This window comes from Amphiura filiformis, chromosome 18, assembly GCF_039555335.1.
Source record: "Amphiura filiformis chromosome 18, Afil_fr2py, whole genome shotgun sequence".
Taxonomy (NCBI): domain Eukaryota; kingdom Metazoa; phylum Echinodermata; class Ophiuroidea; order Amphilepidida; family Amphiuridae; genus Amphiura; species Amphiura filiformis.
Genome location: NC_092645.1, coordinates 45,500,687 through 45,515,267, shown reverse-complemented (window position 1 = coordinate 45,515,267; position 14,581 = coordinate 45,500,687). Strand labels below are relative to the sequence as shown.

The following is a 14,581-nucleotide window of genomic DNA, read 5'->3' as shown; positions in this document are numbered from 1 at the left end:
TGAATCATGAAAGTACTCCGTCCTTCGGAGGGGACGTTAAGCCGTCGGTCCGTGTACAGAGAGCCATGATACCTGTACATGTATCTCGCAGCCAGTTTCGAAAAGAGTAGGGTGTTAACCCCTGACTGTTCCCAACCCGTCCCGGTGTTCAAATGGACCCCAATGGAAATAAGCTTCAATAGAGGCTTTCTTGGGTTATCCAGGGTTGTCAAAACCCGAATAAATCAAATCAAAAGATTTCGCTACGTGGATGACAAGTTCGTAGTTATTAATTGTGAAGCGGAGACAGATGGACAGCTTCCATTCTTAGATGATTTGGTCAAGCGCTACGAGAACGGATCTGTACGTATCGTGTATCGTAAACCAACACATACGCTCGTACTGACCAGTACCTCAATCTTAAATGCCACCACCCGCTGGATTTAGGCGTAATCAGGACTTTGTACCACATGGTACCACCGGGCGAATTTCGCGGTTACGGACCCATTAGACAGAGAGAAAGAAATCTCCCATGTGCAGTCCACGCTCCAGAATTGTGGATGCGAGCGTTGGGCATTTCACAAAGCTCGCAAACTTTAACAGTCGAAGCACTTACTCGGCATTAATAAGCTATACCAAAATATTTAAAAAGCAGCGCGTATCTTATTTTATTGCTATTACTTAACGGCTATAAAATGACATCAAAACACGATGCGATCGATTCATGTTATGCAGTGTCATGGTAGTGAAATTCACCAGGTTTCACTGTACATTGATCGAAACTTTTGGCGTCAATTTTGCAACTTTTGAGCTTAATCTTTATATTGTATAAACCTGTGATGATCTGGATATTTTTCCATTGAATCTGCAGTGTCACCAGCTGGTATGTAAAAACAAGAAGAACCCAACCAAGACTATATAAATTAAAAAGGTAAAACTAGAAGCAGCCCCACATCATCAACATGAAAACCAAACTGCTACTCATCATTCTAGGCTGTGGATTGTTGGTATTGGTGATATTATCGGTAGGGTTGATATATGGTGTTCCATCAGGGAAAGGCAGCGATAATGTATGGAAACGGGCAACCCCTGTAGAAACTGAAGCAGAGGGTAAGCAATATTACAATAATGAGTTCTCTTATTCCTGGAGGTTGACTACACTAGTTTTGATGGGTAGGGATGTACGGCTGGGGTTTCAAAAACATACCCCAAACATTGGGCTATTCCAGTTGGAATCCATACACCCCCTATGGAAGATATGACCTTAACCTCACACACAGGACGGTGTACATATCAAATGCACTCACCCATTTAGGTAACCCCATTTGAAATTCACATCCCCTGTGTGGATGGTTAAGGTCATGTCTTCCACAGGGGGTGTATGGATTTCAACTTGAATAGCCCATTGTATCAAATTTGACGAAAAATAGACCTAAAAATTAACCAATTTTTGATCTGATCAAAATTTATATTTGTCAAATTCTGGACCCCCCCCCCAAAAAAAAATGAAGATATTATGTGTTAACATAAATATTGCAAAAAATAATATCCAGTTTTCTCAAATTTGCCAAGCCTGAATTCGCAACAAAAATCTGCTGCCTCCCTGTGCTTACCTTTTGATAAGAGCCCCCTTTGATTATATTGCTCCACCTTTCTATAAAGACCACCTGATTATATTGCTCCACCTTTCCATAAAGACCCCCTGATTATATTGCTCCACCTTTCCATAAAGACCCCCTGATTATATTGCTCCACCTTTCCATAAAGACCCCCTGATTATATTGCCCCACCTTTCCATAAAGACGCTCTGATTATTATAGTGCTCCACCTTTCAATAAAAATCCCCCTGATTATAGTGCTCCAACTTTCCATAAAGACCCCCCAATTATATTGCTTCACCTTTCCATAAAGACCTCCGTAATGATATTGCACCACCTTTCCATAAAGACCCCCCTGATTGCGTTGCTCCACCTTTCCATAAAGACCTCCATAATTATATTGTTCCACCTTTCCATAAAGACATCCCTGATAACATTGCTCCACCTTTCCATAAAGACCCCCCTGGTTATATTGCTCCACCTTTCCATAAAGACCTCCCAATTATATTGCTCCACCTTTCCATAAAAATACCCCCTGATTATATTGCCCCACCTTTCCATAAAGAACCCCTGATTATATTGCTCCAACTTTCCATAAAGATCCACTGATATTGCTTCACATTTCCATAAAGACTCCCTGATTATATTGCTCCACCTTTTCATAAAGACTCCCCTGATTATATTGCTCCACCTTTTCATAAAGACTCCCCTGATTATATTGCTCCACAATTCCATAAAGACCCGCAATTATATTGCTCCACCTTTCCAGAAAGACCTCGGTAATGATATTGCTCCACCAAGAAATTCTTGTGTTTTTAATACAAGTAGAACATTCTGAAATTGTCAAGTCATATTTCATTTATTGCACTTTGTACTATTGCAGTATTATTTTATCAAGATATGAATGTCGACAATACACTCTACAATACAACAAGGTAAGGAACTGAAAGTTAAAATAACCACAATCATAGCCTCTATTCACTCTCTCCACAGTACACGGGTGTTACCTGTAGACGACATGTTTCAAATTTTGTTTTAAAATTTTCAAAATTAGCATGAAAATACATCAAAATGAGTACAAACAAGCCTAGTATTGGTTCAGTGCATCTTAAGACGCTGTTGAATATCTCGAGATGTGGACTTTTTTATGTTGAAGCGAAGCCTATATGGCTAGCCCACAGAGCATAAGTCAAGTCTTCATCATGTGCTCAGCCTGTTTGGCTTCAACAGAATAAAATAGTACAATTTTAAAATGTTAAAACTTTTTTGGTACTAGCCAGTCGGGCTTGTAACTGTTATACGCCCGAGAGAAATTTTACAAGCCCATTTTTTGTACAATGTTACAATAAATGCGCAGATCGACTATGCCCACAGATCGACTGGCAGATCCCAAAATCAGAATTGTTCAATAAGTGAGGCCTCAATTTAGTTATGCCAAGATATGTTGCATTCGATAACATATACTTTTTCTTTTACTCTCAATTATTATAACCTTTTTTTATGATAAACATCTGTATAATTTGAGTCCAATTGAATGTGTTCCTCATGATTAATAACATGTTTTATTTAAAGGAGTATTTCGTGATCTTTTTTGGCATCCTGTTTTTATGACATTTTTCTGTAGATATCCACGAAAAAAGCTTTTCCCAAAATTTCAGTTGATTCCAATTTATTATTTTCCTTTGTGAAGACTGATCTAAACTGTTTGTTTAGAATTTCAGCTTTACAAACATTGTCCGACTCAAGCTTACCATCTTTCTTGAGTGTTGGGATTCCCATAGCATCAATTTTGAGGCTTTTTATAAAAGACCAAAAGCTCTTAGGCGAATCAGAACAAACATCAGTAATATGTGTCCTGTATGAGTTCCTGGTTTCTTTAAATACAGTTTTTCTTATTTCAGTGAAATTCTCATGACTACTTGGGTTTGGTGATTTTTTGTATGCACTAAACACTCTCTGTTTACGCTTGTGAAGGCGTTTTATTTTCTTACTCATCCAGGGGGTTTGTTTCTCTTGGTAGCCATTTTGGACGGTATGTGTGTCCATTGCATCTTCTATAGCACACTGAAAAGCATTGTACAGCTCATTAACTGTGCTGTAGGAGACATTTTTACTCAAAAATAAACCTGACCAATTTTTAGGTCACTTTTAGGAGCATGTAAAAAAATCAGCTTTGTGGTACAAGAATATCAACCAAGGTAGGGTTGGTGGTAAAAAATAAGTCAAGTGTGTTGTTCCCTCCTGTTGGCTCACGCACAACTTGCTCCAAACCAAACTCTGCCGTGATTTCAAATAATATCTTGGAAAGGGAGGGATATGCCACCCTGGTTTGAATGAGTTATTTTCCCATTCAATGTCAGGAAGATTGAAATCTCCAGCCAAAAATATTTGACCGTTGATTGTAGCTCTAAGCTTGGTCAACGAGTCATGAAGGAGTATTCACAGTATCAAACAGGGTTTTTTTTAGAGTCGCCGTTACCCAACTCCATCTGAGGACAGTGAACTTTGAACATAATAAGTTGTGATGCCAGTACACCACACTGGTGGGCCACCATCAAGTAGCACTGGTGGCATCAGAAAGTTTCTGCCATGTTGTCAAATTACGTCATTTTAGTTATTCTTTATAGCATTATGCTGAATTTTATGAAGCCCCGTGTGTAGCTTCCTGTGTTGCTGCAGCAAATTCATGCTTCAAATGCGCTGCTAGCCCCGCGTTGTCATGGTTATAACACAAAGTACACATTTTGCTGTCCACACACTTTTGTTTTGCTGTAGTATAGCATTTTCCAGGGCTTGCCTACACTTTATATATCAACATTCTTTTTTTTTCAGAATACCTGCTCTAGTCTACCATCATGACATGTTCTTTGCCTTTGCTGAAGGCCGTAAAGAAACCTTTTACGATATTGGGGAAATGGATATTATTTTACGACGTGGAAGAAGAAAAGACTGGAAAGTTGTGTGGGGTCCAGTGGAAATTTTAGCAAGTCAGAGCGGGTACAGGTAAAGGCAATAAAGGATTGAAATTAATATGTTGACTACTTGGCGCACACAGAGGCTAACACGCATTGGCGACATCGGCGCTGGTAGTAAATTCACATTTTCTCAGTTGTTCGGCTCAAAACTATTAAAAGGGGACATACCTGACAGTAAAGGTTAACATTTTATGGAAAATAAATACTAATCTCTTTGTAATATGGAAATATGACTTTAAACAAGGGTATATAGTTGATACTCCAGCCAGATGCATGTAATTAACCTTTGTGTGCTCCAACCCAAGTAGTCAATATGACTGCTTTTTAAAGCTGAATTTATGTGGTTTGCAAGTAACGTGATTCCATATTTGAAGAAAAGTTAAAGGAAGACTTCGACAATCACAAAAATTATTATCAAGCAACATGAGCAAGAATCATATGGTTTAAGACCAACTAGTACATGACCATAACAACGAATAAAAACAGCCGTGTCTCAACAAGACGCGATATTCGAAATTCCCGGGCGCCAAAATTATCTGGTGAATAAAGTCCCAGAAGGCTGGCGACAGTTGAGCACAAATAACCATGACGTCATTGCCCTAGACAATTTCCGCACAGGAATTTGGAACATCGCGTTTTGATGAGAGACAACTGTTTTTATTCATTTTTATGGTCAATATGAGTTTTTTTTTTTTTTAAACATGTGTTATTATTTTTAGGCATAATGGTATGATTAAACTTTTCAACATGGGCCGATTACATTTGCATATTACTTTTATTACACAGATTGATGGATCCAGTTCCAATTGTAGACACAGAAATCGACATGATCTTATTATTTTATAACGCACATAAATCTAATGTTAGTTTATGGGATGAGCTTGCCGATGAAGAACTCACTACCCAGCTTAAGGTTATAAAGGTAAGCCAGTTTTGTAGATGAATCTCATATAAGCAGTAATTATTATTAATGACGAATCCGGTTCCAACAGTAAAATGCTGCCCTCATTCGTCAACCTTCTGGATTGACGACTGAGAAAACCACGTGGAAAAAGTGACGGATTTTGCAACATGATTCTTGCGGCATAGAGCATGCGCAGTTGTGTCCAAATTGACTTTTTGACCGAGTTTGACAGAGTGCGATCTTGACACAACGGCGCGGTCGGGAGCGCGGTATAGCAACGCGGTACACGGTCGCCGCTAGTCAGCCGCGCTATAGCGCACAACCAAAGTCGCATTGAATATTTTCATAAGTCCGTCACGATATGGACTTTAAGTTAATCAGCCATCACTACGAAGCATATAACACAGTTTTAGTCTAAAGATTTGACAAAAATTCCTGCTCCCTTCACCAACAGGCAAAGTTTTTAGCATCATCTTTGTCAGCCTTCGCTTATCATCTGACGTTGTAGAACAAAAATTTCATCACCAGAGTCTTCAATTTGCTTTTGACAGATCATTTATTTCACTGCACCTATTTGATGTACAACGTACAATATCCATAATAACCTTTAACTTGTATTATAGAAAACATCTGAAATCATACCGGTTTCCTCATTTCTTGTTACCACACAAGGTCATTTTATGTAACTTATTGACCCATTGTGTTATATACTGCCTCTACCTATAATGACATACAATCTACTTGTGATCTGGTCAACTCATTGACAGATACGAACCAATTCTCTCCAGGCAGTGAAGCGTAATGAGACATAACCTTAATCTACTACACGGGGGGGGGGGGGGTAGAATTAAAATAGAGGAACCTACCGTAAAACCCCGTCTACAAGCATATAAAGTGTTTTTTAATTCAAAGCAAGTGTAAATATACCAATACAATAGATTGGTCTTAAAATAATACTTGTTTGTATATGTTTGGATCCGTAATTTATTTGCTCGAACTCCATAATGGCGCCTGGATTAATGTAGCTTTCATCAGAAGCACTCTATATGCTTGTAGACGGGGATTTACGGTATTCAGGTAATATCATTTGAAATTCAAACTGTGTAGAAGATTAAGGTTATGTCTTCCATAGGGAGTGTATGGATTAACAACTGGAATATCTCAATATATAATGTCACGGTCGTGAAATCTTGTCACGTAAATGCAAAGGCACAAAACGCCACAATGAGTTGTTAGGCACGGGTGATAGAACAATCGATTCTGATGAATGTGCTAGAAACCGGTGCATGCTTGGTGTAAGATATGTACCGCGTGTCCCAAAAAAAGGTTACATGTAGATTTTTGAAAATAATCTAAGTTATCGTTAACAAATATAAATATTATTTTCATGACATAATCTATGTACCCTCTACTAGTACCCCTGTGAATGTCAAGTTCACAACCTACGTACTTAGCCTACATTCTATACATTCCTGACCAAGCTTTTTATGTGACATAATGCGACACGAGGTTCATTATATACCACCGTCACAGCCGCCGTGCATTTGGCGGGGCACTTGAGTAGGCCCAGCCATATCATGGCAGATGCAGTATTTTATTCTGGTAAACAAAGAATAAAACTTGTTCAGATTTATTTCAAGAGTTCAGTCAGAAGTGTAAAAACAAACAGCAGCGATTTCAAGTCAACAAACTCCAAGCAAGGCCTAAATGCAAAAGATTGTTATTCATTTCACCATGTTGAGAACAGGAGATGCAGCGTGCAGAACTGCTTTCACCAAAAACGTGTTCTTCTCTAATGACCATCTTCCTTTATTTGTTACCACCAAGAGTCAAGAAGCTCTAAAACCGATTCATTTTTAGTGTACAATATTCAATTTTTCAATATGTTTCTTTTGTGCAATAAATTCAATAATGAAAAGTAAGAGAAACATAAAAAGTAATAAAGAAAAAAATCTGAAAACAAACGTGTGCTTGTGTTCAACTTTCGTTTTGCGATATTTTGATGGTTAGCCACTCTTGACACCCATGTCATCTTGCGCTCATAAGTAAAGTTGCTTTTAAGATACGGAATTGAAACTTAGCAAACAGTTACGAGATGGATGAATAAATAATATCTGAAAAAATGACATTGTTTTGTTGTACCATCACAAAATGCGGTTCATTTTCTACATGTAACCTTTTTATGGGACACCTTGTATGAGTTAAACAAGTGTATAAAAACAATTATTGATGAATTAAGAGGCTTATTGAATGAAACTGTATAAGGCCAAAAAAATTAATAATATGTCTCAAAGCTTGCGGCGAAAATAAAACTAAGTAATTATTCGTGAAATGTGAACCACAAAACCAATTCACACGACAGCGTTGAGACATGGAACTGATAATTTGGATGAAAAGATCAAGTCCGCGGATATCTTTTCTGTGATTTATAGATTCTCCCTAACTCTACACAGGATATACTCTGTTAGCCCACAAATTATTTTAATTTGTATTTCTGTTACTCTTTATTCGAGAGTTTTGATTTAGGTTTAACTTGGACAGAACCACAAGATTTGAATCATGTAGTGCAACGCATCAGGCCAAGGTCATACCTATATGCCCCAGGTACAGTATAGCTTTATTGAATCATAAAGCAATACAACTCATGAAGCCAAGGCCATCATTCTGTGCTCCAGGTACAGTATAGCTTTATTAAATCATAAAGCAATACAACTCATCAAGCCAAGACCATCACTCTATTCTCCAGGTACAGTACAGCTTTATATTGAATCATGAAACAATACAACTCATCAAGGCCATCACTCTATTCTCCAGGTACAGTATAGCTTTATTGAATCATGAAGCAATACAACTCATCAAGCTAAGGCCATCACTCTATGCTCCAGGTACAGTGAAACTTTATTGAATCATTTTGTTTTGGGTCAAGGTGATTTTCTGAGGGAGTGCAAGTTCAAAAAAAATGCCGAGACCCAACACAAACCCGGCGATTTCACGCAAAGAACATAAAATATATGGTTGCAAAGTTATTATTGTCATTCATTACCACTATTCTACTGCCATCATTCTGTACTCCAGGTACAGTATAGCTTTATTGAATCATAAAGCAATACAACTCATCAAGCCAAGGCCATCACTCTATGCTCCAGGTACAGTGAAACTTTATTGAATCATTTTGTTTTGAGTCAAGGTGATTTTCTGAGGGAGTGCAAGCTCAAAAAAAATGCCGAGACCCAACACAAACCCGACGATTTCACGCAATGAACATAAAATATATGGTTGCAAAGTTATTATTGTCATTCATTACCACTATTCTACTAATTTGTTTCATGAAAAATACATTACGTTTCACTACCTGAAGAGAATTGATCAAATATTGAATTCCCTCCTGAGGTTGCTATCTATCAATGAGTTGACCACATCACCATTCCATTATAGCTAGAGGCACACATGGGTCAATGGGTTACATAAAAATGACATTGTGTACGTGGTATTTGGTTCCCAGAATGTGAATTTTGCATAACGCAATTTGTGGTTAAATGTTGATCACTCACTACAGAGTTATTACCGTTATTTGGTTGAAAAAGGAGTTGAGACTTGATAGAATCTGTCCATGTAACAAAACGTATTGAACGTGTATCTTCCGTTCACTATTTTAATTCGCATTTATTATGCAATTAACAATTTCGCGGTGGTGATTGCGCATGTTTGGTTGCGCGTTTAGAAACGATACGCAAACGCGGGTTATTTGTGTATGAGATTAGAACAACTACGTACTTTGCGGTCAATGTGAGATATGAATATATCCTCTATTTTCGATCGCGAATTCACAAATAATAAAATATACCATTGGATCACATACATTGCGGATATTCATGACGTTTTGAGTTGTTTGGTATGATTGCAATGGTCAGTGACAATTTCTAAAGTGTTCACACAATAAATCACCAAGTCGTTTTTCAGTTTCAGTTTCAGTTTCAGTTTTATTTCACCTTTAAATAATTATTACAGAGTAAAGCAAAATCATATGGTAGGAAACCAAACAGAGCAGAGCTCGACAATTTTGGCCACCCTTTATAATATTTAGTTAAACATTCAGGACGAAACACAATCAAAGACGTATGAGGACATAATTATGTGCAGACAAAGACCGGACAGGACACGTGAGACAGACAATGTTGGCTATGGTTTAAGATTACCTATTATACATAATAGTAATAATAATTTTAAAATTACATGATGAAACATTACACAAACTAACGAGATTATTTATAACGAGATAATAACTCAGATTTGTACTTATTTTTTAAGCTTGTCAGAGTAAGTGAATTTTTGGTATTTAAACTAATATTGTTCCATAGTATAGGCCCTTGTCGTCTAACAGTGTTACGGGCTAAATCATTTTTAAAATGATGAGCTCTATACATTTCCGATGACCTAGTATTATATGCATGAATCGTACTAGCTTTAATAAAATAAAAAAAAAAAATATCTGGTAAAAGATCATTATAAAATTTATACATGAAAATTGCTTTCTGCAGTTTGTGGATATCATAAACTGTGAGACTATTGAATGAAGTAAAAAGGGGCGGAGTGTGGGCAAGAAAGTGAGAATTTGAACACAATCGAATTATTCGCTTTTGCTTAATGTGAATTTTGTTTAAGTTACAGTTATTTTGATCAGCCCAAATAATATTACAATAATTAATGTGTGGCAAAACCAAACTTATATATAATGTAAACAATGTTTTTAAAGGTAGGACATGTTTGAGCCGAAATAAAATACCAGAATATTTGGAAACAATATTAGCTATATATGTTGTGTGGTGGTTCCAAGTAAGGGATTCATCCAGTGTGATTCCAAGGAATTTAATAGAAGAAACCTTTGAAATCGATACATTGTCAACATATATGGCTGAGTTGTGATATCTTCGATTGCTAAATCTGTTTTTAAAAATAAGGTATTTTGTTTTATTTATGTTGAGTGATAATTTATTTGCCTTAAGCCAGTTGGAAATGTTACATAATTCTTGATTTATTGTGTTGATAAGATAGGTAAAGTCTTTATGGGAAGCCAAGAGATTAGTGTCATCTGCAAAAATTATAAATTTGAAAAACTTTGAGGCGTAAACAATATCGTTCAAATATAAGATGAAAAGTAAAGGACCTAAAATTGAGCCTTGAGGAACGCCGCAAGTTGAATGAATTAATGATGATTTAACGTTATTAAATGAAACATATTGTGGCCTATTCATGAGGTAGTTCCTGAACCACTCGAAGGCAACGCCGCGTACACCGTAATGAGTTAGTTTGGATAGAAGAATGTCATGGTTTAGCGTGTCAAATGCCTTCGAGAGGTCCAGGAAGATACCAACACTGTGCTGATTGTTATCTAAGTCAGTGACAATTTTGTTGTATGCATCCATAATAGCCATAAAAGTAGAATGTTTTGGGCGAAAACCAAATTGAGATTGATGCAAAATATTTAAACTTGAAATAAAACCATATAATCTATTGTGCACAACTCGCTCAAGAATTTTCGAAAAAACAGGGAGGACGGAAATTGGCAAAATTTGTGCCGGTCATCGTTCTTGAAAATAGGAATGACTTTGGCCATTTTTAACTGATTTGGGACAATGCCGGTGGTTAATGACAAATTAATTATATGAGAAAGAGGAGAAGCTATGATTGAGCGTACGTATTTAACAATATCGGGTTGTATTTCATCAAAGCCACTACTTTTACCCGATTTGAATGAACGGCAGATATCTATTATTTCCTCTGGGTCAGTTGGAGTAAAAACAGAGAATTATGTGGGGAATTAATATTGTGCAGAAAAGTATGAAAATTTGAACCACGAGTCTGGATTTTGCGAGCTAGGCTAGGACCAACATTAGCAAAATAAGAATTGAATTTATTTGCTATTATGTTTTGATCTATTATTTGCTCCTGGTGAGCATTATCATCATAGAAAAATGACGGTAGGGGTGTTTATTATTGCGACCGAGAATATCATTTAGGGTATTCCAAATAAGTTTAGTGTTATGTTTGCAATTTTCGAGTTTGTTCGCATAATGATTCTTTTTGCGGCTCGTATAAGGGTAGTAAGTTTGTTGCGGTAAGAAATATAAGCATTTTTATTGCTTGGTGAAGGATGACCAATATATTTTCTATACAGCTTTTCTTTCCTATGAATTGATTTGAGAATTAAAGAAGTGATCCATGGTTTACGTGGAATATGCCGGTTACGTGAATTTCTAGTACCACGTGCCTTAACGGGAAAATGAGTGTTATAAATACGAAGGAATTTACTAACAAATGCTTCGTACGACCCATCAGCAGATGTCATATCAGTGACAAACTTCCAATCAATCAATTTCAAATGATTATAAAAATGTTCAATTGAACTTTGGTTATAAGTGCGAGTAGTGCCGATGTGTGGTTGAATAAAACGAAGTGGCATTGATTTTGTACATTGGAAGATTGGAAAATGGTCAGTTAGACCCACTACACACACACCAGATTTGATTTGATGGGTAAGAACATTCGTAAAAATATTATCAATCAAAGTTGCAGTAGTAGGTGTCACTCTGGTGGGTCTATCAATTAATGGATACATACTATTATTATGAAATGTTTCCAGAAAATTATTAATAATATCATTTTCACTGTGTTGTAAAAGATCTAAATTGAAATCACCGGAAATATAACAATTTTTGTTTTCAGCAGAAATAGTGTTGAGGCTATTATCAAGATCGGTAATAAATAAATTAACATCAGTTCTGTGTGCACGATAAATTGAACCAATAATTGTATTCTTGGTGGTGAGACTCAGGATTTCGACAAAAACCGATTCTGAATGTGGCAAATCAATGTCAGTTGTACAAAGTTTTAAATCATCTCTGATACGGTAAGAAAGTGAGCTGTGGACATAAATAGCCGCTCCACCACTTTTCCTCTCCTTTCTTGGGGCACTTAAAAGAATATAATTTTCAATATCAATTACATTAGAGTTATCTTCATAAAACCAAGTTTCAGATAAAGTTATTACACTGAATGTATGATTGAAACTAGCGATAAAATTATGTATACTATCAAAATTTTTGTTAAAGCTGCGAGTGTTAAGATGTAGAACAGAAAAGTCATCATTACATAATCCAGTCATATCATTGTTATCAAGTACATATCTACATGAAGTTGTGACATTATAATCATTTAGATGTCTAGAATCATGAGTTGAATGGAGATTTTCTTCGAACAAAATGGATTCAATCTCATACCCATCAAACGATTATAATCGATGGAATTACCATGATAATATAATGAGAACCTAAATTCATCATCGTCAACATAATGGTTAAATGGAAATAAATCACCTGTACAATTGAAACATAACCAATCATCATTATCCCTTATTTCTGTGTAAACGCATCTAGTGTGGTAAAATGAATTACATAGGCAACAGAAAATATTAGACTGATGGGGTAGGATGTTTCTGTGACAGGAGTTGCAGTTATTTAACATAATGAAATTTAACCTGAGACAACACATTATTCATTGTAATAAACATACAGTGTATACAATAGAGGAGCAGGAGTGTATCATTACATAAACAATATATATCATTATATACATACATCATCATCATAGCAAACAATAAAGTAAATCCATTTGCCAACATACAACATGAAATAACACAGAAAACTATAACATTTAAACAAAAATGGATGTGGGCCAATTTGGCGCACCACTGTACATGGCGAGACAAATGCATGGACTAGGTCGGACCGGGCCAGTTTATAAACTCGAATGAATTGAAGAAAAAATGAGATTGGAAGTGGGAAATGAAACATGGTTTAAAATTTGGAGATGTTCAACGAATCGGGTAAGAGCAATTTTACAAAACAAAACAAGGGTTGAAATAGAAAAGAATATATCCAGTATGCGCGCGAATTGTGGCAATTTCAATTGTTCTTTGCCCTGCAGTGTGCGTACACATCGTAGTTTGCTCAGGGCACGTGCATTTTAAATCGACCATCACATTTCATATAGTACATTAAGAAAGCCATTGAACAGTGTACCGGTTCGTTCAAGCATATCGATAGACCAGTCAAGTGGTCTTGTTTTTGTTTCCTTCTCTGTAGGTCCTGGGCATGGCATTCAGATGAAATCAGGTAGACTCATATTGCCTGGTAAATTTTCGTCAAGGGTGACTGACTCAAAACAAATAGGTATGTAGCACATAGAAGGAAAATCAGAGGGGGACAGAACAGCCAATCTAGGCACCCGTGTAGGCATTAGAAGTAAAGTTTGATAGTCAAAAACAACATGGATCAATGAGAATACAAAAAGTGCACTAGAAATTCTGTACAGCAGACAAGGAGGTACGTGTTTCCTGTTGGTTTCTGCAGCATACTGCAGTTACTGTCCGTTTTCCTATACACAATACACAGTGCTCTTTCCCATTGACGCGTGACCTTTACAAATAGCCCTACGTTAACAGTATGGGGATATGACTAGTTAACGTCGCTGTGTGAAAAATAACCGGCCAATATTAAAAGTACTCTTCTAAAGTTCTAGAAAATATAGTTTTTAACATGTCCTAAATTTTTAGCTAATTTAGATGTTTGGAAATATTCGTACTTTGGTGTTTTAGTTAATGTTATAGGTAATAGTACATTGCCTAGTTAACGTCGCTGTGTGAAAAATAACCGGCCAATATTAAAAGTACTCTTCTAAAATTCTAGACAATATAGTTTTGTAACATGTCCTAAATTTTTAGCAAATTTAGATGTTTGGAAATACTCGTACTTTGGTGTTTTAGGAAGGATATGTAAACGACAGATAACACCAAAAATATGAAGAAATTATTTCTAAACCGTGTTAAGTCAAAAATCATTATGTTGCTCATTTTCAAGAATGCTGGTTTACAAAAAGCACGACATTGTCTGATTTCGTGAACAAAGCCACACATAACATTGTTTCCTTTCGTTTCCTTTATAATCGGTTACCCAACTGAAGCTATGAATACCAGCTTTATTGTGATATCGCACATGAAAACAGTCACTTGTGCACAACCAGAGAAGATCCGATTTAATCAGTTGAGCTGTTTCAATGAGTGTTATCTT

At 36.4% G+C, this 14,581-nt stretch overlaps 1 protein-coding gene across 4 annotated transcripts in view; it reads left to right on the top strand.

The window, feature by feature from the left end:
* LOC140138733 (sialidase-3-like) overlaps window positions 1-14,581 on the top strand; it is a 30,007-nt gene that overhangs the window by 9,355 nt on the left and 6,071 nt on the right. For all 4 annotated transcript variants that reach the window (XM_072160492.1, XM_072160491.1, XM_072160495.1 and 1 more), the window contains exons 2-7: window positions 851-1,089; window positions 2,461-2,512; window positions 4,410-4,580; window positions 5,339-5,474; window positions 7,970-8,060; window positions 13,598-13,684. In XM_072160492.1, the coding sequence (XP_072016593.1) occupies window positions 942-1,089; window positions 2,461-2,512; window positions 4,410-4,580; window positions 5,339-5,474; window positions 7,970-8,060; window positions 13,598-13,684 (685 nt within the window). In that variant the 5' untranslated portion in view covers window positions 851-941. The remainder of the gene's footprint in view (window positions 1-850; window positions 1,090-2,460; window positions 2,513-4,409; window positions 4,581-5,338; window positions 5,475-7,969; window positions 8,061-13,597; window positions 13,685-14,581) is intronic.